The sequence below is a fragment of the Trematomus bernacchii genome, unplaced genomic scaffold (genome assembly GCF_902827165.1).
Source record: "Trematomus bernacchii unplaced genomic scaffold, fTreBer1.1, whole genome shotgun sequence".
NCBI lineage: Eukaryota > Metazoa > Chordata > Actinopteri > Perciformes > Nototheniidae > Trematomus > Trematomus bernacchii.
This window is the reverse complement of record NW_022987673.1, coordinates 697134-724892: the sequence shown is the minus strand read 5'-3', so window position 1 is coordinate 724892 and position 27759 is coordinate 697134. Positions and strand designations below refer to the sequence as shown.

Sequence of the window (27759 nt, the reverse complement as noted above, 5' to 3'; positions counted from 1 at the left end):
GTGAACACAATAGGTCCAAGCTCTGAGCCCTTATGCTTTGCTGTGGCAAAACTGGCTGGATCAAATCAAACAGAACTCTAAACACATTTTCAGCTCTGCACACAATCTGCAATTCAACTCTACTGCTGACTCATCAATCAGGATATAAGGACAAACAACAATATCCTGTTTATGAAATACACAAAAAAAGAAAGAAGATTGAAGTCGTTAATTCATGAGAAAAGCACTCGGATAGAAAGTCAGAAACATTTGATTAAAGAAATGTAAATAAAATGTCCAAAGAAAGTATTCAGAGTAATTCTTATTACAGTTTTATAATTGTTTTAATATTCCTCAAATGATCTGCTTGACTGCAGCTTGAGAAACTTCTGGATTCAGTCTGAAAGCATCCTTTTTTAACTTTAACATGATCTTTAATAATGTTGTTAGTTTAGTTAACTCTGAGAGGTGGACTGGCTGGACTCCTCAACTGGGACTCTGGTTCTGGAGCAGCTTGCAGGGTCCAGGAGTTCTTGAGAGAAGGAGCGCTTCCTGCCGCAGGACTCGGGGGATGGGAGTTCCTGAACATGGAGAAACAAGCTTCAGTTATTATGCTCCAAATATCTGGAACAAAGTCACAGAAAGAATGTGTCTGCGCAGTCAGAGAGTCTGCTGGGAACCCACACATGTTGAGGAGCCCAAAGTGTGATGAGAGAAATGTACAGTACGGGTCCCCAGCACATAGAAGCGCCGGATGCTAACCTGCATATGTTGGGAGAGCTTACAGACCAGGAGAGGAACTAAGTACATTTACTCAAGCACTGTAGCTTAAGTACAATGTTGAGGTACTTGTACTTTACACTGAGTATTTCCCTTTTATGCTACTTTGTACTTCTACTCCACTACATGTATTAATACCTTTAGTTACTTCACAGATCTGGATGAATGATGTGAAATATAACCAAGTGTTTAAATCAGACTTTTGTTCCACCTGGAGTAAATCCACAAGCTCCCCTGCAGTATACAAAGTCATTCAAACTAGCTGCACCTTACCAGCTTTGAGAACACTTTAATGATCAATCATTATAAAACATATCATATATATTATTCTGAAATGGACCAATCTGCACAATGACTACTTTTAACAGTAACAGAGTATTCCTACACTCTGGTACTTCTACTTTTACTCAAGTACAAATATCTGAGTACTTCTACTTTTACTCAAGAACAAGATCTGAGTACTTCTACTTTTACTGAAGTACAGATCTGAGTACTTCTACTTTTACTGAAGTATATTTTGATGATAATACTGTAACGGACTGGTTATAATGTTGATGTTTTTCATGTGTTTTATTCTTCAGAGTTTATTTACATTTTACAGAGTGTCAGTGAACGCGTCACTGTTTTGATAGACAGTTCTTGTGAAGAGAAAACAGCCAAAATGATGAAGAGAGAGAAACAAGAGTGTTGTTTTCCTCTGAGGACATGCTCCATGAAAGAGTTTCATATCTTGATGAATGGAGGATATTCAGTACTCACAGTTCTTCTGGATCTTGGCTCTGATCGTCTCATCATCTCTGATCCTGTAGGGATGAACACAATCCAACAGTTATGGATCCAGTTTAAATAAGTCTTTGTTCTTTGGTCCCTTGAGATCATAGATCTCTTTTTCAAGGGAGACCTGCAGCATATAGGTTCCACATGAAACATAAACAAACATAAAACAATAAAGGACATCACACATTATATTTACAGGCTACATTTACAAGTGCCCATAGTATCAAAAAGCATTTAATTTAGCCTAGCTTTAAAACATGCAGAGGAATGAGATTGCTCAGTTTCAATTCTAGCTGAAGATTGTTCCAAGCAAGTGGAGCTGCGCACATAAAAGCTGTCTTACCTAAGACAGTCCTTGCTCTTGGCACATGTAACAATACTACATCATGCGATCCTCAGACAATAGCTGCTTGCAACTCTCTGTGTTATCAGAGAGCAGATATAATACGGGAGTTTACCCAACAAAGCTTTATAAATAAACGTGTACCAATGACTGAGCCTCCGTACAGTAAGTGATGGCAAACCTGCCTTGGCATACAGGGTACAGTGATGTGTAAGTGCTTTACAGTTTGTGACAAATCTCAGTGCGCTGTGATAGACGGCATCTAACTTGTTCAGGGCAATGGGCAGGTGTATTGCAAAGTCCTGACTGATCTCATGCTTTACATCCCATAATATCTTCTCTGCAAACACTACGACTGACTGCCACAGCTCTCAGCTGCATTACAGGAAGTAACAGTCATTAGTCAAGGAGCTAAAAAACATCCCATCAAAAACAGACTACCTTTTCCACTCTTCTGTCCAATTCCATATGTATGGTGGAAAGTTGATTACTTACTAAATGTGCTTTGCATTTTCAGCTGGCCTTCTATAGTTGATGGAAGAGATGAAAGAGCCTGCAGTCAGTGGGTAACATCACTGATCTGTTGTGATTCCCCAGTGAGAGAAACACCTCCCTGTGTTTCATACAATACTGCTGAACCAGCAGAGACCCTTACTGACCTGAGAGTCTCCAGTCTGCAGTCTGGACTCTCCAGAAGATCACTCAGCAGCTCCACTCCTGGATCCTGCAGAGTGTTGTAACTCAGGTCCAGATCTCTCAGATGGATGTTGGACTTCAGAGCTGAGATCAGAAGCAGAACAGCTGGATCTCTGACAACCTGGCAGCGCCTCAGTCTGAATAAAGAAAACATGAATGAGGAGAAAAACCTTTTATAATCCAATCAGATGTTACTCAACATTTAAAGGAATCTGAACAGAAAAATCTGTCTACTTCAGAAAGTGAACTTTATCATGTATGTAATAGAACAATATTATACTGACTTACTTACTTTAATAATATCATTGTGTGATTCTTATTTGCTAATGTTTATCTATATTTGCTACTTCTCACACTTCTTAGCTAAGGCTTGGGGAAAGTCCTTATGAAGAAGATGTGTTTGCAGTGTTGTTAGTGACTCTCTATGTGCACCAACAGTATGACCTTCACCTCAGGTTGAACCTGAGGACTTCCCTGATACGCCTCCTCCCTAACTCCCTAACTCCCAGACATGCTCCTTCATCATCACCAGCTTCACCCCTCCCTTTCTCCTCTCTCTGTGTTTAAATATGCAACCCAAACTCTACACTGTAAAATGTTACCCAGGATTTCACAAACATGTTACTGTAATTATTTCACAGTAAAATACTGTAGTCAGACCATCCTCTGTGATAACACAACAAATTACGTAACCGCGCTGCATTGTGGATCGAAAGATTTCGAACGGCAAGTAACTGCTGCGAGTCACTGGGCGCCAAGCAAAGACGAGAAGAAGCACCTGTCACTACCAAGTTCCCGTTAGAATATTTTTTGCCGGTCAACATGTCCGTTAAAGTTGAAATCTTCCGGACAAAATGAGAAAAGTGCCGGTCAAAGGTCTTCTTTGTTATTTATTGAGCTTTAAAACAAATTGATATGAGTCGATATTAAACAAACTAATTATAGTAGATTAACTACATTTATTCAAAAGTGTACAGTAACTTACAATAACACGGGAATAATAAACGGAGCGCTCTCTCCCTCTCCTGACAGCCCGTCAGTATGCATATGCAGCTCGCGGATCCAATAATGAGTGACCCGACAGTAAAACTAAATCATATCTATAACTAGTTTAGGTAGTTTGAGAGGTAATTAAAATAGCTACCTGTGATGTTCTAACCTGAAGTGTGTTTTGCTCTGCTCGCCGCTGCAGGGGATCATGCAGAGCTGCGTGTCGACTCGTCAGCAGCAGACCGATCTCTCTCTCTCCATCAGATTAGACTTACTCGCGTTTATGTCCATATCGATCAGATCTAGCTAGTTCTAGCTAATGATATGACTACCTTCTTATTAAAAGACACCTAAACATAAGCGTCGCATCTGCAACCGGGTGAGGCCACAAAGTATAGCACAGCATTATGCATTTGTTTACATGCCCACCGGAACCCCGAGGCATTACCAACGCACAATCAACCCAGTACAGGACATCTCTTCTCCACATTAAGTGTAGACATTAGAATTGACTATTCTTGTCTGTCACATAACTATTTTGTCTGTCACATACTATTCTTGTCTGTCACATAAGGTGGCGCAACTGATGCAGGTATTGCGCTAAGGGAAAATTATTTTGACCGGACATTTTGACCGGAGAGATTTAGATTTGCCGGTCTTCAGCATATTTTACCGTCATAGTCCGGTAATTACCCGGCTAACGGGAACTCTGGTCACTACTCTTGATAGGTAATTCAACAACGCATTTTGGTCGTGGATAAACCAAAACAGGAAGTCCTGGATAGTTTCCCCTCTCGGCTCTTCTCCGGGAAACAAACGTAGTGGTTTCCAGCTCATGGTACCAAAAACCGACCCTGGCTTGAATACTCCGTGAAAGGCGATGCTGCGTATTTCCCATGTAGAAAGTTTAAGGCTCATCATCATGACGCATCGTTCACCGTAAAAGGCTTCAAAAAGGGGCGTTCACACCAAGTACTTTTCCCACAATAGTTCATGAGAACTCTTTTAGTTCAGATGAACTAAAGCAGATCGCGTTCACATCGCAATGAGTTCCTGGGGGTGGATTAGGCAAATGAAGCCGCTGACGCCACTTCTTCTTCTTCTGCTTTGAGTTTACTGGCAGGCCGCAAAACAACTTCACGGGCGTATACTGCCACCTGAAGTCCCCGGCCGGAAGTCCCCGGAGTTGGGGACTGGCTTCAGTAGAAGCTGCTGGGGACTCCCAGCAGCTTCTACTGAAGCCTTCCGAGTAAATCGCCAGAATGCCGACACCTCCTCATCTCCAACTCTCCCATGTTTTATTTTGGTGTTGCCATAAGTTAGTCTGCGTTTCTGCGCTGGGCTAATGCTAATGCTAATAATGCTAATGCGAGGATAATAAAATGGCGGCTTCACAAACTTTTTGGGAGTTTTACGGAGCGTGGTTTGCAATCCGCCCAGCCAATCAGACATAGGAACCTTTTTCTCCCACGAAAGTCCCTGCTCTCTAGCAGGGACTGAAAAGGGGGGTAAAAAATGGTTCTGATTAACTAATTTAGTTCAGGGGGCTTTTTGGTTGTGAACGCAAATATATCTGAGTTCTGATTAACTATTGTGGGAAAAGTACTCCGGTGTGAACGTGGCTAATGACTGGAAGCATGCTTACAGAAGGACACGGGTCTTAGCAAACACAGCTCTTCCAAGGAACATTTTGTGTGTGAGAAATTGTGGAGAGAAAAACAAATGCGCATCGAGACCGGTCAGGAAATCACAACTCTTGTCAACAAAGATCAGCTGGCTCGTAACAGATATCACTTGGGCTCCATTATTGACATTGTAAAAGAAATTACAAAAACAAAATGAAATAACCAAAAAAAAGTCAAATCAAAGCAATATTCTTTTCTTTCAGTCTCAGTTTCTTACAAATACTGAAACATGAAACCAGAACACAATCAAAAGTCACCTTCATACTGTCTAATTACGCTTTCTTTATACATTTTTCTTAAACATCAAAATGTTCTTACAGCCCTTTAAATCATTCGGCAAAGAATTCCACTTCTTTACTCAACCCTGTTGGGGTTCACAAGGTTCCATTCTTGGACCATTACTGTTTTCTCTGTACATTAATGACTTGCCTCATGTATGTCCTGAGTTGAATGTACAAATGTATGCCGATGATGCGGTCATCTTTGTACAGGGGAAAAACACTGAAATTATCTCATCCCGTCTCTCAACTGCATTGAACAAGGTTCAACACTGGCTGAACAACATTTGCTTACAGTTAAATGCAAAAAAAACAGTATGCATGATGTTCAGTAAACGACCAGTCAAAATCGAAGGATCCAATGTGTTTTTAAACGGAGCAGAATTAGAACTAGTCCCCCACTTCAAGTATCTTGGAGTCATACTGGACTCGAACTTTGACTTTTAAGAAACATATTAAGAAAGCATCCAATACCGTTAAATTCACTTGCAAAATGTTAAACAAATCAGACCTTTCTTTAAGTGTCAAAGCTTGCAAAGTCATACCTCCACTGTATGATTATATCCCACATTGAATACTGTTTGACAAACTGGTCGTTTGCTTGTGCCACAAACCTGAAACAATAGAACAGCTGTTCAAGAGAGCTATCAAGGTGTTTGACAGAAGCCATATTCATACCACCACTTGTACCATCCTAGAGAAACACAATTTCTTGAGTTTTGACCATTTTAAGTCTTTTAAAAGTATGTGTTTTATTTATAAATGTTTACATGGACTTGCCCCCCCTCCCCCCTCCCTTAGGGGAATTCATCCACAGAAAACACACTGGACGCTGCACTAGGTCAGAAACCTGAGGAGACTGTGAGGTCCACCATAGACGGACCACCTTTGGACAAAATGTCCTCTCCATTAAAGGCAGAGCTCATTGTGGAATAGCCTCCCAACTGAGATACGGGATTGTCCCACTCTCAATAGCTTCAAAGGTCAACTCAGAGAATGGTTGAGAAACAAACAGACGTGCAATCACCACTAAATGCACTTTAACACAGGGGTATCTCCTCCTGCACTTTATATAGAACTTTTATCTTTTCTTGCACTTTATATGTCGTTGCTGCTATATTGTACTGCCATGTGGTAAAATGCTTGGTTATGCTGCTCTTGCCTCTTTTGCACTTTTTTGCATATCATGTGGTTTTGTTTTTTCTGTGTTGTAAAATGTAATTTTCTTAAATGTTTTATGTGAGGGATTGCGGATGGAAATTAGCTCAAGCTAAATCTGGCACTGGTACGCTTGACACATTTTAATGTTTTAAGTGTTCATTATTGTGCATTGTCCCTGCAAATAAACGATTAAATGAAATGAGAATCCAAATCAGTAAATGTAACCAGCTGATGGAGGACAACAAACACATCATAGAAATGATTAAGTTGAAGACATGACTAGAGAAAACCAAGTTCAGCAAAGACAGATCACATAGGTTACAAACACCCATGTCAAATCAAATCAAATCAAATCAAGGTTTATTTATAGAGCACATTTAAAGCGATTTTTGGTCGGGCCAAAGTGCTGTACATGTAATAACTACAATCACATAAAAACACATTTCTATAATCACAATAAAGACAATAAATAAAACACAGGGAAAAGTCAGGGAGTCGTGCTCCACTCTGACTAAAGGCCAGGGAGAAGAAGTGTTGTCTTAAGAGTAGATTTAAAAACCCCTAGGGTCTGGGCCGACCTCACATGGAGGGGCCAGAGTGTTCCAGAGTCTAGGGCCAGCTGCTGAGAAGGCTCGGTGCCCTCGGGTTTTGAGCCTGGTCTTGGGCACTATCAGCAACAGCTGGTCAGCAGACCTTAAAGCTCTGGCTGGGGTGTAGCGCTGGAGGAGTTCCGGCTATATAGGCCGGAGCCAGCCCATTTAGTGCTTTAAAACAAATAAAAGGATTTTAAAATCAATTCTGAACCGAACTGGAAGCCAGTGCAGTGAGGCCAGAATTGGGGTGATGTGGTCACGCTTTTTGTGGCCAGTGAGTAGACGTGCAGCTGCGTTCTGGACTAGCTGCAGGCGTTTAATTGACGCCTGGTCCATACCCACGTACAGAGCGTTGCAGTAGTCCAACCTCGAGGTAACAAAGGCATTAATAACCCTTTTCAGGTCCTCAAACGATAAAAACGACTTAGTCTTGGCCAATAGTCGTATTTAAAAAAAGCAGGTTTTGACTACGGTGCTGACCTGCTTATCGAATTTAAAAGCGCTATTGAAGGTCACTCCAAGGTTCGTGACAGAGGGGAGGATATTATTTTTGAGAGAGCCCAGAATATCAACCTGGGAGGCTAGAGGTTGGGGTCCAAAAAGATAACCTCAGTCTTGCTCTCATTGAGGTTGAGGACATTTTGGCTCAGCCAGGATTTGATCTCTGCTAAGCAGTCCATCAATAGCTGTAATGAGTTAACAATTGAATTGAGTGGCAGATAGATCTGTACATCGTCGGCGTAGCAGTGGAAGGGGATGTTGTGTTTTGTGAGAATTGAACCTAGGGGCAGTATGTACAGTAGAAAAAGGATGGGGCCCAAAATCGAGCCTTGGGAACCCCACAGGTAAGAGGGGCTATGGCTGAGGAGAAGGCACCTAGCTGCACTGAGAAGCTACGGTCTGTCAGGTAGGACCTGAACCATGCAAGGGCAGAGCCTGTGATGCCAGCGGACTGTTCAGCCGTGACAACAGGATGCTATGGTCCACAGTGTCGAAGGCAGCTGTCAGGTCTAACAGCACCAAGACAGCTGGGCTACCTGAGTCTGCGGCTAGGAACAGATCATTAAAAAACTCTTAAAAGGGCTGTTTCAGTACTGTGCATGGGTTTGAAGCCAGACTGAAACTTTTCATGGATTCCATGCGTGGTTAAAAAAGACTGCAGCTGGGCGTAGACTACTCGCTCCAGGGCTTTTGATAAAAAAGGTAGCTGGGAGATGGGCCTAAAATTTGCGAGAATGGAGGGATCAAGATTTTTCTTTTTAAGTAGTGGCTTAACCACGCATGTTTGAAGGCAGCTGGGACACATCCTGAGCTAAGAGAGGTATTTATAAGTAATAAAATACTTGCTCCAACTGATCCTAAAACATCTCTGAGAAGGCGAGAGGGAATGCTGTCTGAGGTGCAGTTTGTCGGCCGCAGGTGCTTGACTACATCCGAGAGAGAAGAGAGGGATACAGGCTCAAAGTGGTCGAGGACAGCAGGGCACAGAAAAGGAGCAGGATCTGGGGTAGCACTAGTGTGGGCTAGCCTAAGAGCAGATACTTTTTCAATAAAAAATGTAAGAAACTTATCACAGAGAGTAGTCGAAGGCACAATTGGAGGAACATCACAGGGATTAATGATCGAGTTGAGGACATTAAAAAGAACCTGAGGTTTATGGCTGTTTTTGGAGATTAACAGAGAAATGTGCTCTGTTTTGGCTGCTTTGACTGCCGTCTGGTAGTCAGAAAGGCAAAGCACGAAGGATTTCTAAGGAGACATGGAGTTTATCCTTTTTCCATTTTCTCTCTGCACGCCTGCAAGCGCGTCTGAGAGCACGAGTACAGTCATTGAGCCACGGCTCTGAGAGAACTTTGGTGCGTCTAAGCGTAAAAGGAGCAACAGAATCCAGTGTTAGGGTACATGTCGAGTCAAACATGGAGATAAGCTCATCAGCACTAAAAACACAGTTCACCTCTAATTTACAGATCGGAGAAGTATTAAAAACATCAGAGAACTGTGAGGCAGTCAAGGGGTTAATCGAACGCAGACGACGCGCAGGGGCACGTGATTCGACTCCTGTGGAAGGGATCGAGGTTGTAAACAGAACCGGTAAATGGTCTGAGATACGCGTTGCTGCACATATTTCATCCACAGATACAGACAGTCCAAACGATAATACTAAGTCCAAGGTGTGTCCTTTTTCGTGTGTTGGGCCAGCCACGGACTGAACGAGACCAAAAGAATCAAGGAGATTTAAAAAGTCCCTAACCAGAGGTTTGGACTCGCAACACACATGGACATTGATTCTCCGGAGATCAAAACACGATCAATTTCACCATGATCCGACAGAAAGTCAGAAAAGGTCATTTATAAAATCCTTATTGCACTTTGGCGGACGATACACGACTGTGCAGAGTATAGGCGAGGCCGGGTTCAGTTAAAAAAGCTGCAACTCAAAGCTAGCATAGCTAGTTACAGGGTGAAGCAATCGGCATTGGAGGCTAGCTATAACACTGATGCTATGCCCCCACCATGGCCGGTGGCACGGGGGGAGCTGAAGAATGTACAGTCAGGAGGAAGAAGTTCAGAGAACGGTGTATACTCGCCAGCGTGGACCCAGGTCTCCGTCAGAAACATAAAATCCAGTTCACGAGAGGTGAAGAAGTCGTTTAGCAGGAACGTTTTGTTTTGCTATCGACCTAGCATTTAGCAAAGCCATGCAAAGTTTTCGCTCCGGGCTGGCCGAAGGTGTAGTGCATCTCAGCTGACGAAGATGTGCGTGTTGAACGCCGTGCGGGCCGGGAGCAGTCAGTCAGGCAGGAGGAGCTGCCAGCGGGCCCAGCAGAGTCTGCAGCTCCGGAAAAACAGGGCGAATCCACCGATCCCTCACATGGCGTGCAGCGGGAGGGCCATGACATCCGAGGCGTGGATAAGTCCCAGAAGAAGCCGTCAGGTGTGCCTTAAGATGGACCAGTGCACCACCACACTTTCCCCGTCGTCTAAAGCGCTTTCGGCGAGGCAGGATGCAGGGCAACCGGCGCAGGTAGGTGGGAATATTCGACAGTAGAGGGGGGGGGGGGACGATTTATGGTTGCCAGATGTAGGTTTGGGCAGCAATATCAACTCCAGTGAGGGTCTGAGGTGGAGGGAGAGCTTGGCGATCGTAAACGAGCAGAGCAGAGACATTCTGACAAACATAAAACAAAAACAGGATAGCTAAAAGCAGAGAGCTGAGGGAGCGGCGAGCCGACACAGGCGCATCTTGAATCAATCTTGTCATTCCAGCTGGAGGAGGAGCTCAACAGAAGAATGGAAGAACTCAAAAGAAGAGAGGAAGAAAGAAAAAGACAAGAACATGAAGAAAGAAAAAGATGGGAAAAAGAACAAGAAGAGAAATTACCGAACTGGTTACTCTCCTGAAACAACACATTCCGCTGAAAAAGGATCTCAAGAAACTGGGACAGGACCAGAGATGGGGTCGTTACTAAAAAAAAGTAATATATTACATATACATATTACTTTAAACAAAAAGTAATATATTACACTACTTTGTTACTCTCTACATAAAGTAACTCGTTACTTTACTCGTTACTTTACTTGTTACTTTACTCGCAGGGCCGGCCAGCCCCTCCCTGCAGGCAGATCACGCTGACTGCTAAAGTTTCAAATGTTCTCTTTAGTTCAGTTTCCATTGTCGCATAAGACTGATCCAGATAGCTCTGACCATGGCTGTCCTCTGTCTCCTGCTATCTGTATTTTGCGCAGTATATCTCTGAACGATGCGATGGTGATTCCACTGTGCAAATGGGCAACATTTTCTCTACTATGAAGGATGCTACAAGCCTGTCCATCTCTGCTTTGGTTACCGGTCCTCCAAATTCTAATTTGTGCTGCTTCGGAGTCGGCGGCGGCGCACTCACAACATCCTCACTCTGGGTTCGGGGGTCCTTAGCTATTAGCTTCACCTTAGCATGTGTTCTTTGCAGGTGTTTGTTGAGGTTTGACGTGGTGTTTGCAGCAGTGGATAACAGCTTCTGGCCTGGACACAGTTTGCACCTCACCGTCACATTCCTGTCTATTCTTCGGACGAACTCAAAATAATGGGCATACCTCCACCCCTCGAAAGTTATCGCTGACTCTGCCATGTTTATGCAGCACTGCACGTGGAGATGTGGACGCGCAAGTCGCGCAGATTACGTACATATAAACCTGCGGCAGAAACCCCTCTTGTCTGTCAGTGTGATTATGACTGATTTTATAAAAGTAACAAAGTAACGCGTGTCGGGGCAATGTTAGTAACTGTAGTGTGATTACTGAATTATAAAAGTAACGCGTTACACTACTCCGTTACCGACAAAAGTAATATTATTACAGTAACGCGTTACTTTGTAAGTAACACACCCAACTCTGGACAGGACCCATAGCTGGAAGACTCAGGGGAACCGTACATAGCGTCATGCCATTGATAGCGGCTGCAAAAGGAGGATTTCAATACCAATCATGGGCACACAGGGACATGGAAGCACTAGTGGCAAAGCTACCCCCACTCTCCAGGGGTGGTCAGAAGTGGGTGTGTGACCTGGAGAAGTACACTGCCCAAGACGACCTGTGCTTGGGAGATTTGAGGGCACTGCTTGGACGGATAGAAGGAAGACTAGCGGCAAGACACATAGATTCCCAGGCCCAATGTACGAACGATCCAGATGACACTTCATTCAACTATATCAGGTCGAGTTATTGGACTGCTATTCGTCAAATCTACCCGACAACACGCAGTTTGTCCACAAAACCAAGTTCAGCAGACACCTGTGTATCCCCCTACCCAAGTACACCCACAAGCACCACAGTATCTTCAACAGCAAACACCTGTGTATCCCCCTACCCAAGTACAGCCACAAGCACCACAGTATCTTCAACAGCAAACACCTGTGTATCTTCCTACCCAAGTACAGCCGCAAGCACAGGTATACACTCCCATACAGCATCAACAAAAGGGACAATGGAGAGGAAAGCAACGATCAAGAGGGAGAAGGGATGATGGCTGCTTCATATGTGGTGACTGTAGACATTTGGCCAGAGATTGCCCCACTCAGCAATATCCACCACAATGTAGCACCTCACAATACAGAGGAGAACCAGTGTTAGATATTAGAAAAATTGAGGCGGAAGCATACGCCAGGTCCATGATGAATATTTCTGTTGGATCAGGTGATTGGGTAAATGTAAAAATCCACAAGATGAACTCGTTGCAACCTGTATGGAGTGGACCATGGGAAGTTGTAGAACGCACTGCAGATGCACTCCGGATCAAAGTTAACAAAGGAACATGTTGGCACCTTCTTACACATTGTGTAGCCGTACCGCCACATTTCCAGAAACGGCACGGCAGTTAGAACTGATTTTGAAAAAACTGGTACAAAACAATAAGGAATTGAACATTTTTAGGAACGGCACCACCAGGATATGAGCAAACTTAAAAACCCGTATAGTGTAAATACATAGAGAAAAACACATTTTTACACTCAAACTATTTGCATGTCATAGACAAGTAATTTAGTTCATATAAATAAATGTTCACCAAAACGTAATAAGTATAATAGAAAGTAGACATAGGCCTACACTTGAGTCAATTTATATTGCTGTGATCTGATTAGTGTGCTCTGCAGGTTTTTTACTATTGTTCTAAATAACAGTGGGATTTAAAATATTGGAGAAAATATGGAGATGTTCTTTCGTAGTGTGTGAAATATGTGATGCTTGAAACATGTAGGTATTCCAATTTATAGGAGAAAATGGTTTCCTGAAAGAGTTATGTAACAATGGTTGAAATAATTTTTAGAAGGAGTTTTTGTAATAACATTAGTAGACATTAATTGTGTTGTTTAGATGGCATTTAACAACTAAGACAGATAGTATGATTAGAAAAAGACAAAGTGGAAAGGGTTGGATTTATTTAACCTCAGTGTGCTAGACTTCCTATAGGTAATGCGTCCCGAGACCTGTACTCCCCCTCTGACTCAGAAAGGCTACGACCCGACCCTCCAGGCTGACAAAATACCTAACCCAACAGGAGACTCCTCCTTCTCCATCGAACAGACAGAGAACCAGAGCTGAAAAGACAAAAACCAGAACTGCAGCCAGAACTATCTCCACCTGTGGCATCCAGAACCAAACAGCATGCTGACATACAGAGAGATACTCTCATCAGTCCCTCAGACAGGACATGAAGTTCCAAGCTGAGCCACGAGATTTGGCTCAAGAGCAAAGTGTGGGACATGAGAGTGGAATCCGCCCTCCATCAAAACAGCGAAGACACTGTAAAGGAGGAGATGAAATGCAAAGCAGTACAAGAACAGTGGCATGATGTGGGCTGCAGACGTAACTGGGCCAAAGGCTGCCTAAAAGAGTTACAGCGGATGGATTCAAGAGCTGATGGACTGAAGAGAAGACAGAATCAGAGGAGTTGGCATGGTCGATTGGAAGTGAGGAGGCCGGGGTCACGGCTTGAGACAAACAGAGGAGGAGAACAGGAAAACGGGAATGAGTGAGTTTACACATAAACACACTTATTCACAAACGCACATAAAAGGGACCACATTTAAAGAACTTGAATTGACTTAACCTGTTCCACTCTGAGCCTGTTTTTCAGGTCTCAGGCTCGAAAATGACATTCCCAGAACAAATGACCATATCTTCCCTTCTAAAAGGGTTAAATTAATAATCTTTTCTCAAAGTAATGATAAACCTGTGAGTTGGATGTAGAAGTGTCAGAATCAATATAAATGTTTTTTATTTTAAAGAAAATTCAGATTTTACATAGTAAAAAACTGTAAATTATAGTGTCCGTCCAAAAATTATTTTTTACAGATAGTGAAAACTACCCTTGGATGATGGGTTAGTAGACTAAAAGCTTTAGGAATCCAAAGTACAACATATAATAAGTACCCTGTATCAAGATTGATGCAAAACAAGTGAAATTTGACCTTTTTAGAGAGATTTAGCCAAAAACTGGGCCATCTGGGGTCATTTGGGTGGATTTGACCTATCTCTGGCCCCCCTTGCTCGATCTGGTTGGTTGACATACCCTTGTGACCGTTAGAGCCAATAGAATCGAAGGAGGATACTTACATAGACACACATTGTAAAGAAAAAATGTTGCCGCTTCGCGTGTGGAAAGCGAAACTAAACTGGAGGAATGTCTCCTTCTGGAGTTTGGAAACTAAAACGCAGTTGTATTGCTTATGGATTATCAGAAATAATTTCAAAGAAGGCACAGACACATAGGATGAACCTATGGATTAACTGCAGCATCGTTTTTTTATCGTTTTAATGCCATTGAAGACCACTTTTGACCAAGGTAAGATATATTTACGTGTTTAGCTTCTTAGCTCCACATGTGATGATGTACGCTTTCGTTGATAGCGTCGCGAATGTTTATCACTGAGTGTTGAGGTGGGCACCGTTAGATTCAGTGTCTCCAGGACACCAAAAAATAGTGTTTGGTTGTGCATCTAGGATAAGTAATAAGGGAGTTCTGAGTGAGTTTATGTGTCTTTGTCGGTCCCGTTTTTTCGATCGAGGCTAATTCAGAGGCTGAGTGCTAGCATTGTGGGTTTTTTTTGAAAAAAAAAATTAAAAAGATCAGTTAGCTGAGTTTCTTCCCGTTACATGGATATAACACATTCATAGTTTTATTCAATATTAAGATTCCTTAGACGTTGTTTCCTGCAAATGACGCGTTTATCCGCCCGGTACCGGGGGGAAGGCGTGAAACAGGTTAATAAATACGTAAAGACAAAAAGATGTATTAACCATGAATTAATCAATTGGTAAATTAAAATAGCAGTAAAGAGGAAACTATTAAAGTAAAATGAGAAAATAATCCTAAAACACACTGAGGGATAAAGGGGGAGACATGATGGAAACATTCACTAAACTTTAAGCAGTGGGTGTTTTGGAGTACAGAGTAGAACATATTCTTCAATCTTTTCATCATGTTAACAAATTATTCTTTAAGAGATTTTTATTCATGTGTGAATAAAGTAGTGATCTCATTTGTTACAATATTGATCACCATTAAAGGGATGGTTTTAGGTACCACTTTATAAGAGTAGACACCTTTATTTGTATGGATAATGTTAAAGGGAGAGCTAGTGCCAAGCCAAATATAGTATTCCAATCTAAAGTATTGGTTTCACCATTGTAGCATAGTTATCACCACAGGAGGGCTTTAAGATGGAAATATGAAATGACTTCTGTTTTTAAATCCTTGATAAAGGAGGGAGTAATTGCTGCATGTTCGGACACCCAAGGTTCCACACACTGCTAAAGAGGTTAACGTTGTTTTTTTTGTGGACCAGAATTGAAGATAAATTAGTATAATGAGTTATGAAATTCATAGCAGAGCCACACAGATCCTAGTAATGTTTTGACTCAAGATAATAGTTATGTACACAAGTTTCTGAAATAGATCTATAAGACATTTTAATACTAATTAGGTGTAAATAAACAGCAGTAGTAGTACTATAAGGAAGTGAATGTTGTACCAAGTTTCAGGAAATATGGGAAGCAGAAGTCCCAATGAAAAGTTAAAACCATCTTGAAAATTATAGTTGTAATGGTGAATGAATAAGGAATGGCGCTCCGCATATGACATATTTTGGTAGATAAAGGGTACCTGCCTATGCTGAAATATCTTTGAAAAGACTCTGCAGAGCACGACATGGCCAAAAGACCGAGACCAAATGACCTATGACCCTGACTGACAATGCGACAAAAGCATTGTCAATGACTGACTCTGGGGTGTACCTGACCAAACCTGACTTGACAACCAGACCGTGTGAGTGTGAATGAATGCCGGCATGTGATCAGTGTAACTCCATGATTCTAAAACAATAACTAACCAAGAATGTTTTTGGACTAACATATTATTTTGGAGCTCCAAGGGAAACGAGAGATTTCCTAAAGATTCCACAAAAAGGGGAAACCGCACAGGTGACCCGTTTCTAATCTACTTGATGATATTTTACTCCCACAGGAGTTGGCGGTTTGCAAATGTAAAACTGAAACTAAAATCTGAAGATTCTGTTTCTTTTAGGACTGACAGACGGAGAGAAACACTTATTTTCACTGAAGTGTTTACTGTGGAAAGATAATAATAATAATGGATGTAAAATTGTAAATAATGTTCGCTATGTCCCTAACCAATATTTACCTGAACGTTTTCTCCCCCCCCATTACAGGACTTTTGTTACACATGAGTTCATGTGTAAAAAGGGGGGAGTGTGTATAATGTATAATGTCAACATGGCTGTAAAATTCACAACTTACATTTTTCTTTTAGGGATTGAAAGAAACCTTCCGCCCCAACCCAGATGTTCAAACTAAGCATTGAATGATAGTTTTAGAATGAACAGATACACTCAGGAAATCATTCACTCTGACAGCATCATGACTTTAGTTGTTTTTGAATCCATAATGAAATTGTATTACATAACGTTAGTGTGTGTCTTTACCACAAACAGGAATAGTTCATTGTTATATTTAGATTTGAGAAAGATTACAAGGATTTTATTTAGGAACAACACAGATGCTCATCAGACATTTCCGAGCTATTGAAATATGTTATGTAGTTCACCATGAAGATGTTTTATTTTGTTTGTAACATATGCCAAGTAGTAAGATTCAGATATCAGCAGGTTCTGAATTATTATTCCTCTGTCCCACAACCAACAAGAATGTGGATGGGGAGAACTATATCTGCTATAACCAGCAGAGATTCATAAATTACACCAGAGACACAGTAAAAAGATGACAGAAACAGTTTGATAGAAACAGACCGATAGAATGGCGCTAGACATTAGTTGAAAAAGGGGGTGTATGACGAAAACTGAAGAGGATAAGATTGTTCAAATAAAGAGTAATATTTAGCTATTTTCAGATAGTTTAGAGTTAGACATTTTTCATACCAAGCTAATTGCTGCTATTTTACGAAGTGACATTAAAGGTTTAAGCTAGAAGTTATGCACAATGAAAAACTTCATATTTATGATGAATATGTATTGTTCCTACTATTTGTATTTTCTACTTTTATGAGTTATGTACTATGCAATGTTCAGATGAAGAACTCATTGATTTCAGTATTATTTACATACCTTAAAAGGTATATAAGGAGGGATTGTAAGAAATTAAAATCAATGTTGATATGGCGTAATTTGAATTAAATACACTGTATTTAATTTAAATCTGTTTATTCTAAAAACCGAATATTCACAATGACTTCCGGTTTTCCGCTAGTGAATTTCGTCATTTCCGGTTAGCATTAGCATGTGGCGAAATGCTACGTTTTTAAACCGTGAATTGAAGGTGAAGTGACGTGATGTTGTACCCTAAACACACTGGGTTTAACACTCATTGATTTGACGCTGAAATCACGTTTATTAGGGAATGTTTAAATAACCACAGACATCAGAATGATGTAATTTAGCAACAGAAAAAGGCAGGAATTGCATTGGACCCGCCCCCGTCGACGCCGGCCAATAGGAGAAGACCACAGATAATGACAGGAAGAGCAAGCCAAGAATCGATCTCTTCTTCTCCTGACCTCGGCTGACGGACGCATGGGGAGAGAGCCTCCATGTTTGTCTCTCCGGTCTTCCTCCATGTTTATCACGGTCAGTTTTTGTGTTGTCGTTTTCTTTGCTACCGTTTCAAGTTATGCCATGTTTTGTCTACCAGCTTTTAAATAAAGCTCGCTTTTTGTTTCAAGACCTTTTTTTCAGTTTTTGTAGTCTGCATTTCGGTCCTACCTTTTTCCGCGATCTTACAGAGATCGTAACAGTTATTAATGAATATAAATGAGGTTCAATTACAAAGTGAACATGTGAGATCTCCAGCAGTAACAGAGAGTCAGTGAACTGACCTGAGAGTCTCCAGTCTGCAGTCTGGACTCTCCAGAAGATCTCTCAGCAGCTCCACTCCTGAATCCTGCAGAGCGTTCTGACTCAGGTCCAGATGTCTCAGATGGAGGTTGGACTTCAGAGCTGAGATCAGAGCAGAACAGCTGATCTCTGTCAACATGCAGCCCCTCAGTCTGAATAAAGAAAACATGATGTAAGTTTAGAAAACAATGTTCCTGTTTGAAATAACTCCAGGTTTAATAATCTGTTCAGAGTGAAACAGGGTTTTAATGTCAGAGATGATGCAGAAACAATCCACTGATAATCTGGAACTTTAACTTTGATCAGATGTTGAACAACTCCTTCATCTCCCTCACAGCTCATCAGTACTGACAGCATCTCCACTGACTCATGGAGCACAGAGTGAGTCTGTGGAAGCTCAAACACTCTCCCTCACACATTCACCTTCTCTTTGTTACTCTGATCAATATTCAGTCATTAGCAAAAACGGAACAAATAACAATAACATTGTATTTGTTCATATTCAGAAAATCATAAACACAAACAGATCAATATGAACTGCAGTCAGTGAACTGACCTGAGAGCCTCCAGTCTACAGTTTGGACTCTTTAGTCCAGAACTCAGCAGCTCCACATCTGAATCCAGCAGTGGGTTCTCACCCAGGTCCAGATCTCTCAGATGGGAGGGGTCAGACTTCAGAGCTGAGAACATGACTTCACATTCAGTCCCTGAGAGTCCACAGTTAGTAGCAAGTCTATAATAAAACATATATTACAACATGTGTTAAAAAAGAGGAAACATTATATTAACCTCAAGCATTTGATGAAAAAAGATTTGACATGTTCTGAAAGACATTTGCTGTTAGTCCATGTAATATAATATATAATAATATATGATAATAGAGTGTAATGAGTTGTCAGTGTGATCTGATCACATGTCTGTGCTCCTGCTGTCACTGACTGTTACCAAAAGAAACAGAAATTAAATGAATCACTTGACAATATTAGAGATGTACATATTTAAATGTTAGTTAATATGTGGATGTGAATGATGGATGAAGGATGCTTTGGCTTCTCTGAGCAGCTGAACATTTATTGCGCACACAAACACAATTAACAAACCAATAAAGTTTCAATATGTTCAACTTGATAGCATCAGATGTTCCCAGTATATCAGCATTAAGACATAACTCTGTTATTGGTGGGAAATGATATAGATCCGATTTTAAACTCTAACACATTGTGATCAAAACGTGTTTAATGATAAAGAAACTACTAGAAAGTAATCATTAAAAAAAGGGTTGTTGCTTCACTTAAGGTTTGGAGGGAAGTCTGTCGTAATCAAAAACGATATGAAGATGTAATCTTCTTGAAAGAAATGAACTGATCAAGACTTCCCTCCTCACAAACTGAACAAAGACCACCACATGTTGAAACTATGGGCTTCTAAGGGCTTGAGGACATTTGGACAAATGTTCGGTGATAAAGACGTGAAGTCCTTTGAACAGCTTTCGTTACAATATGATTTACTCAAATACCATTTATTCACATTCTTCCAAGTGAGGAGTTATCTTTCCGGCATTTAAAAAAAGAGATATTTTCAAGACATCAAGCCATTAATAAAATACATGCTTACAGTTTATGACCCTGGAGTGGAAACAACATTTCTAACTATGATGGTTAAAATATTACAATTAAAAAATCAAGATGAACACAGTATTATTAATGTAACAAATACATGGGGAAATTAATGATCCTGCAATATACCAGTAGCAGATTGGGAACTAATGTGCAGAAACATTCATAACACAACCAACTCAAACTACTGGAAAGAAAACACATGAAGCTTTTAATTCCATACTTTAAGACAGGGATGGGCAAATGGCGGCCTCTTTTTGCGATTAATTTATAAACAACGTAATTAATAAAAATAAGATTATTTTTTATTTTTTTACTTGTAGTCCTAGTTACGTTGCGAGCTGCGTACATGATTTCGTTCGGCAGCCAAATACCGCAAAATAATCTGTGACGCATTTGTGTGTATTGTGTTTGTTTCCCGGGGAAACACTCACAAGAAACACCGGCTGTTGTTATGCCTGCTGTGACGTTAAGTTACCGCTTGTAATTATGCCTTTACAAGCTTCAAGGTTGTATTTATCATCTGAATTTGGCGAAACAAGTTTAATATTCTAAAAACCAAGACTTTGTTTATTTGAAATCAGATGAAAACAAACTGTCACGGACCCTGCCGTTAGAGATGTCCCGATCCGATCACGTGATCGGGGATCGGAGCCGATCACGTGATTTTCAAAAGATCGGAATCGGGAGAAAAAAATCGGGAATCGGGAATTTTTTTTTTTTTTTTAATAATTTTATTTAATGTTACAAAACAAAAATGACCATGTTCACGTCTTAAAGTCATCCTGAGGCCTTAGTTTTGGTTTAAAATTACACAACATCATGTATGTGTTCTTCTTCTTTTGGGCTTGTTTTCATAGACCTGAGGCCTGTACTACGAAGCTGGATTTTCGCTTAGCCAGCTAACTTCAGGGAAATCTCGGGCTTTCCGGTCCTACGACGCTGGTTCTCTTTTTAGCAGGCTAGATTTCCATGGTAACTTATGCTGAGCGGTAAACCTGCTCCGGAGCAGGTTAGGTTGCAGGCTAAGAGATCAACTCAGTGAAAGCACCGCCTGCTGACCAATCAGAGCTCCGTGTGCGGAGTTTAAAGCGATCAATTCATATTACAGGATAGAGGAAATACAGAAAAACTGCCGTTGCAGGAAAGACGGCCGGCCAAAATCAACTGACTGTGTGAACGTGAAAATTAATAGAATATCCCCTCCCGTCTTCAGAGCAATCTGACTATTATAATATTAGCGTTAAGAAAGCTTACTTAAATATCTGCCACGACATAAGTAACCGGATCAGAGTAACATTAAGTACAGTCCGCGGCACTGTGAGTGCAGACGTCGATGTGTCCCATTATCATTCATATCATATCACATCATAATGTATCATATATTTCCTTATTTGAGTCAGCTTCTTGAGCCGTATCTGGCCGTGCAACACTCACAGTGTCACATACTGTATGCAGAAGTATTATTTTAAGCAACACATTAAGTTGACGAAACACTCGAGTCAAATGTAATTAAAGTCAGATCCACTCGTGTCTTGGACGGGGCAGTGATTTCATAAACCTGTTAATGTACGCATTCAAACACTTTTTCTTTTACCAGCTGTATTCACCTTGCAGGTGCAGCTATGTGGCTTTTATCCTGGATAAAGTGTTTAAGTCATGGATGTTTAAAGTTCAACTTCTTCATATTTGACTAATATTAAAGTTCACTTTTCATTCAGGAAGTATGACGCTACGCTGTCAGTACGCTTGTCCGTGTTTGAGATTGGTCGAATGCTCCAAATACCACCCCTTTCATGTGAACGCGCACCTAACTAGATAGGACACGGCTGGCTTGAGCGATCCACTTGATAACCAGCGTCGTAGTACAGTTTAGCCAGAGCGCGTATGTTTTGGATTGGGCCAACCGGCTAACTCAAACATATCCAGGTTAGGTTGAACCAGCTTCGTAGTACAGGCCTCTGGTTGCTTATTTCTCTCAAATCTGGCAACAGAGTGGGCAGGGTGCAGTGTCTAATAGTAGCAGTAAGCTAACAAGAGGCTACGTTCAGCTGGTGACTCGGGAGTCGGGACAGAGAAAATGTCAGGAGTTTGGAAGTATTATAAAATTGAAAGCGAAGGCAGTGTAACAGCCAGATGCAATGTTTGCAAGGCGGAGGTGCCGCGTGGTGGAAAGAACAGAGCTACGTTCAACACGACCAATCTAATACAAACACCAACAACAACACGACGAGTACACAGCGGCCACTCAGGTAACGGCACTGAAACAACCGACACTTTCAGAGACTTTTAAAAGGAAAGAGAAACTGCCCCAGAACAAAATAACAGCCAAGATAGCTGAATTCATCGCGTTGGATGACCAGCCGTTATCTGTTACCTTTTTTTTCTCTTAATGCATTGCATAAAGATCGGATCGGGAAAAATCGGTATCGGCAGATTGTCAAAATCAAATGATCGGAATCGGATCGGGAGCAAAAAAAGGTGATCGGGACATCCCTACCTGCCGTGTTATCTATGATTACTATACGCTTTTCATTCATAATTTCAGCGGGAGGGAGGGGGAGCGGTGCTGAGGAACAGCAGAGTGCGGGTTGACAGGTGCCTGTGTGGACATTCCCCTTATTGTGGAATAAGGGGAATGCAGACAGGCTACAAGTGTCTTAGGTTCAAGTTAGACAACTAATGTCTGGGTTTGTGTTGATGACTTCATGTTTATGTCATCTTAATGGTTAATCTTAATGCACACACATTTTCCGTGCTTTCCAATTGTTTAACACAGTTTTATTCCAGTGTTAAATAACCTGTTCAATACAAACATTCCACTTGTAAAAATTAAATAACATTTCTGTGAACTGATATTTGTTTAGTGAGCTTATTAGATGATGTTCCATAAAAGATTGTAAAATGTCAATGAAGATGTCAGACTTAGTATATTTGTTAATATTTGTGTGTGTGTGTGTGTTCCAAGTGAATCTGCGGCCCCCTGGTGACCAGTACATCACTTATGTGGCCCCCACCACCATCAAAGTTGCCCATCCCTGCTGTTAGACCCCAAGCCTTTTTTTCAGGTCTCAGGCTTGAAAATGACATTTCTAGAACAAATTACCATAACTATACTTCTAAAAGGGGAAAATTAATAATCTTTGTTCTCAAAGTAATGATAAACCTGTGAGTTGGATGTAGAAAAGTCAGAATCAATATAGATGTTTTTTATTTTAAAGAAAATTCAGATTTTACATAGTAAAAAACTGTAAATTATAGTGTCCGTCCAAAAATTCTTTTTTACTTATAGTGAAAACTACCCTTGGATGATGGGTTAGTAGACTAAAAGCTTTAGGAATCCAAAGTACAACATATAATAAGTACCCTGTATCAAGACTGATGCAAAACAAGTTACATTTGACCTTTTTAGAGAGATTTAGCAAAAAGAAAACACTTCTGGGGTCATTTGGGTGGATTTTCCATATCTCTGGCCCCCCTTGGTCGATTTCGACAAATGAAATCTCTTTATAACCGCTAGAGCCAATGGAATCGAAGGGGGGTTTTCACATAGACACCAACGTTAACACAAAAAGGTGGGGGCTTTGCGCATGTAGTTTTGCATGAGATTGAAGCTATCTCTCGCTCTGACATCTGGAAACGGAAAAGCAGGTTTATTGATTATGGATTATCAGAAATCATTTCAAAGGGACACAGACACATTGGATTAACCTATGTATTAACTTCCGCAGCTTTTTTATCATTTTAATACCATTGAAGACCAGTTTTGACCAGACAACAACCAAGGTAGGCCATGTTAGCGTTTTTAGCTACCTAGCGCCACATGTTTTGATGTCTGTTTTTGTTTATAACGTCGCGAGTGCTTATCATAGAGTGATAATGTATGTACCATACGATTCTGTGTCATCTCACGATGCGAATCGATGGGTTGGATGTGCAGAAAAGATAACTAATATGGGTTTTATGAGTGATTTTCTGTGCAGTAATCTGTTAGCATTTTTCGCTCGTTGCTAATTCAGAGGCTTTCAGTTAGCATTGTGGGTTTAAAAAAAAAAAGATCAGTTAGCTGAGTTTCTTCCCGTTACATGGACATAAAACATTCATAGTTTATTACATCTTAAGAAGACACTTTTGCTTGCAGATGTTGTGATTTCGGCCCCTTCGGCGGGTCCGTGGGGTTTAAGAGGTTAAGACACCCCAGATTCAAAGTGAATACAAACAAACCCTCACTTCAAAATGCTGGAGAGAATGCGCTGAGCAGAAACCAGACACATATATTCTGGGCCTGTGATGTGTTGGGAGACTTCTGGGAAACAGTTTGAAGAGAAATGTCCAATATCTTGTTCTCTCAACAAAAACCCATTGTCCCTATCACTGGGGAAACACCAGAGGAGATACAGAAAGATTCCTATCTATTTCTGGTCATTAGAAAAGCCATCATCAAACAAATGACAAGGAATTGTCTAAAAGATAATAACTTAGTAAACTCACAATGGAATAACTTAGTAAATGAAATCTATGTAACGGAGAAAACAACTAGATTAGAAACCAAATGCATGTCTTTGAGGAAAGGTGGGAGGAATGGGTCAGTGTAGAACAATATAGTGAATATAATTAATGTATACCTGAGTATTCATAATGTATCCATTCTTTTATTTGTACTATTATTAATACTATTATTTTATTATTCATTTTCTGATTTGTCATCTGTTATGTAGTTCATCTTGTACTTAGATGTGTTTATTTGGTTATGTATGCTTTGTGAATATTCTCTTAAAAAGCAAAAAAAAAAGCAAAGAAAGTAATAATAACATGTTTCTGTGATAACTGTAAGTCCTGCTGTGTGGTGTGATCACATGCTGAGAAACCTCTCAAGTCCTTCATGTGTTTGACATGTCGCCTCCATCACTCAATATGAAGAGAGGAACGCTTCAGTTTAACTATTATTATAAATAAATAGAAGAACAGTGTTGATTTATTTTGCTCTCTCAGTATTTAAACAGCAGAAATGTTATAGTGTTTATTTGAGTAATTAAACTCCTGATCCACATTAGTTTATCAAGTTAATCACATCTGGACTTACTTGAACTTCCTGCAGTTCCTCACAGCTGGAATCAGTCTCCATCGTCCCTCATATGATGTGTTGTACTTCCTCAGGTCCAACTCATCCAGAACCTCCTCTGACATCTGCAGCATGTAAGCCAGAGCAGAGCAGTGGATCTCAGAGAGTTCCTTCTCTGATCTGTTCTGTGACTTCAGGAACTCTGTGATCTCCTGATGTACTGAGTGGTCCTTCATCTCTGTCAGACAGTGGAAGATGTTGATGCTCCTGTCAGGAGAGAAATCAACACTGCTCATCTTCTTCAGGTTGTTGATGGCTCTCTGGATGGTTTCTGGTCTGTTGTCTGTGCGACCCAGCAGGCCTCCTAACAGTCTCTGGTTGGACTCCAGAGAGAGGCCGTGGAGAAAGCGGACAAACAGGTCCAGGTGGCCATTTTCACTTTCGAGGGATTTCTCCATGGCTCTCTTCAGGAAGACATCCAGGGACAGGTCATCATCACTCATATCATTGTCTTCGTCCCAGTCTCTCAGCAGGAAGTCCTCCAGTACCTCTGTGTCTCTGTTGGTGGAGAAGTGCAACACGTACACTGCAGCCAGAAACTCCTGAATGCTCAGATGAACAAAGCAGTAGACTGTTTTCTTGAAGATCACTCTCTCTCTTTTGAAGATCTGTGTACAAACTCCTGAGTGCACCAAGGCCTCGGTGACATCGAGACCACAGCGCTGCAGGTCTTCTTGGTAGAACATGATGTCTCCTTTCTCCAGATGTTCAAACGCCAGCCTCCCCAGCTTCAGAAGAAGCTCCCTGTCAGCCTCCGTCAGCTGCTGTGGACTCGTCTCATGTCCCTCTTCATACTTCTGCTTCTTCCTCTTGGTCTGGACCAGCAGGAAGTGTGAGTACATGTCAGTGAGGGTCTGGGGCAGCTCTCCTCTCTGGTCTGTAGTCAACATGTGGTCCAGAACTGCAGCAGTGATCCAGCAGAAGACTGGGATCATACACATGATGTGGAGGCTCCTGGAGCTCTTGATGTGAGAGATGATTCTGCTGGACAGGTCTTCATCACTCCATCTCCTCCTGAAGTACTCCTCCTTCTGGGCATCAGTGAAGCCTCGTACTTCTGTTACCCTGTCCACACACTCAGGAGGGATCTGATTGGCCGCTGCAGGTCTGGAAGTTATCCAGACGAGAGCCGAGGGAAGCAGCTTCCCCCTGATGAGGTTTGTCAGCAGCACGTTGACTGAGGACTGCTGAGAGACATCAGACACAACATCATTGTTTCTGAAGTCCAGAGAAAGTCTGCTTTCATCCAGGCCATCAAAGATGAGCAGCACTTTACAGACAGCCAGCTGCTCTGCTGTGACCTTCTGTAAGGTTGGATGGAAAACATGGAGCAGCCTGAGAAGACTGTACTGCTCACCTTTGATCAGGTTCAGCTCCCTGAAGGAGAGCGGGATCACCAGACTGACATCTTGGTTTTCCAAACCCTCGGCCCAGTCCAGAGTGAACTTCTGCACTGAGAAGGTTTTTCCAACTCCAGCGACTCCGTTGGTCAGGACCGCTCTGATGAGAGTCTGTTGGTCAGGTAAGGCTTTAAAGATGTCCTGGCACTTGATTGGAGTGTCATGGAGGGGCTTCTTCTTGGAAGCTGTCTCCAGCTGCCTCACCTCATGTTGGGTATTAACCTCTTCACTCTGACCTTGTGTGATGTAGAGCTCAGTGTAGATCCTGTTGAGGAGGGTTTCACTTTGATCAGTTCCTTCAGTCACACGTTCACATCTCCTCCTCAGACTGAGCCTATGTTCATCTAAAACCTCCTGCAGACCACTATCTGCTGAAAGAGAAGGAAACATGTGAGAACGAGGAAAATGCTCTGAGAATCTAATTATAACAATAAAACAACAAAAAACAGACTGAGTTGAAATGTTTTATAAACAGCTTACTGTCTATGCTCTACAACAGTATACCTGTTCAAAAACAAATGAACCAGGAAGAGGAATAAGACGCTGCATGAGTTCGGCCTCTTACCTCGTACAGAGCTGGTCTGACTGGCTGTCTGCAGTCCAGCTCTGGTTCTGGATCTTTCTCCACACTGGGGACAGTAGGGGTCTCCTGATGGAGGTCTCTGCTCCCAGTATGAGGTGATGCACTGTCTGCAGAACCAGTGTCCACAGCTGGTAGAGACTGGATCCTTCAGGATGTCCTGACACAGAGCACAGCTGGACAGCTGCTCCTCCACAGGAACACCACTCTTCCTCTTCCCTCTGTGGAGATGAACACATCCTTTACAGCACGTCACATTAGTGGAGCTGATTCTCACCAATGGGCAGAGCGTCACAAACGTCACTCTCAAGACTCTTCTTCTCCAGTAGGACTCAGATGAGGGTGTTGCACGTTTCCTTGTTCATGTGATGTTTTGGTGTTGTTGTTGTTGTTTTGTTTCTTTCCGTTAACTATCGAGTGGGAACTAAGTATTTTTGTTAGTAAGTGTTTGTGTTTCTCTTGTTATCCTACGATGCTGTGATGTGTGGCTGTGAATAAGAACATATGAAGGACAGACCATCTATTTCTATTTCTTTAGAAAGGGGCAGGTCATATCAGATTATTTTCTTCTCCCAGCTCCTTTTCGGTCAATGGTGTGTTCATAGAGACATGTTTTATAAATATTTGTTGTACATTAAGTTGTGCATACCATGAACGGAACAAATACAAATGAAATGAAATGAAAGATGAAATGTGTCACGCTGCACAAATACACAGCTGACATGAATTTCACCTCTTCACTTTCTTGGTGTTGCCAGGCACGGATCTGGGTCTTTGCATAGAGTGGCGAAGTCCCTTCCCTTCCGGTGGACCTCCATGGGACCTTATTTCGGAAAA

The 27759-nt window shown here is 41.6% G+C and overlaps 1 protein-coding gene across 1 annotated transcript; it reads right to left on the bottom strand.

Annotated features, from left to right (window-relative positions):
• Window positions 1-465: 465 nt before the first annotated feature.
• LOC117487512 (protein NLRC3-like) lies at window positions 466-26615 on the bottom strand (the record flags this gene model as incomplete). Its single annotated transcript, XM_034136146.1, has 4 exons — window positions 466-560; window positions 18268-18356; window positions 18761-18937; window positions 24904-26615. Coding segments are annotated over 4 exons (2073 nt in total), but the record flags the coding sequence as incomplete, so codon positions are not given.
• Between the last annotated feature and the right edge of the window lie 1144 nt (window positions 26616-27759).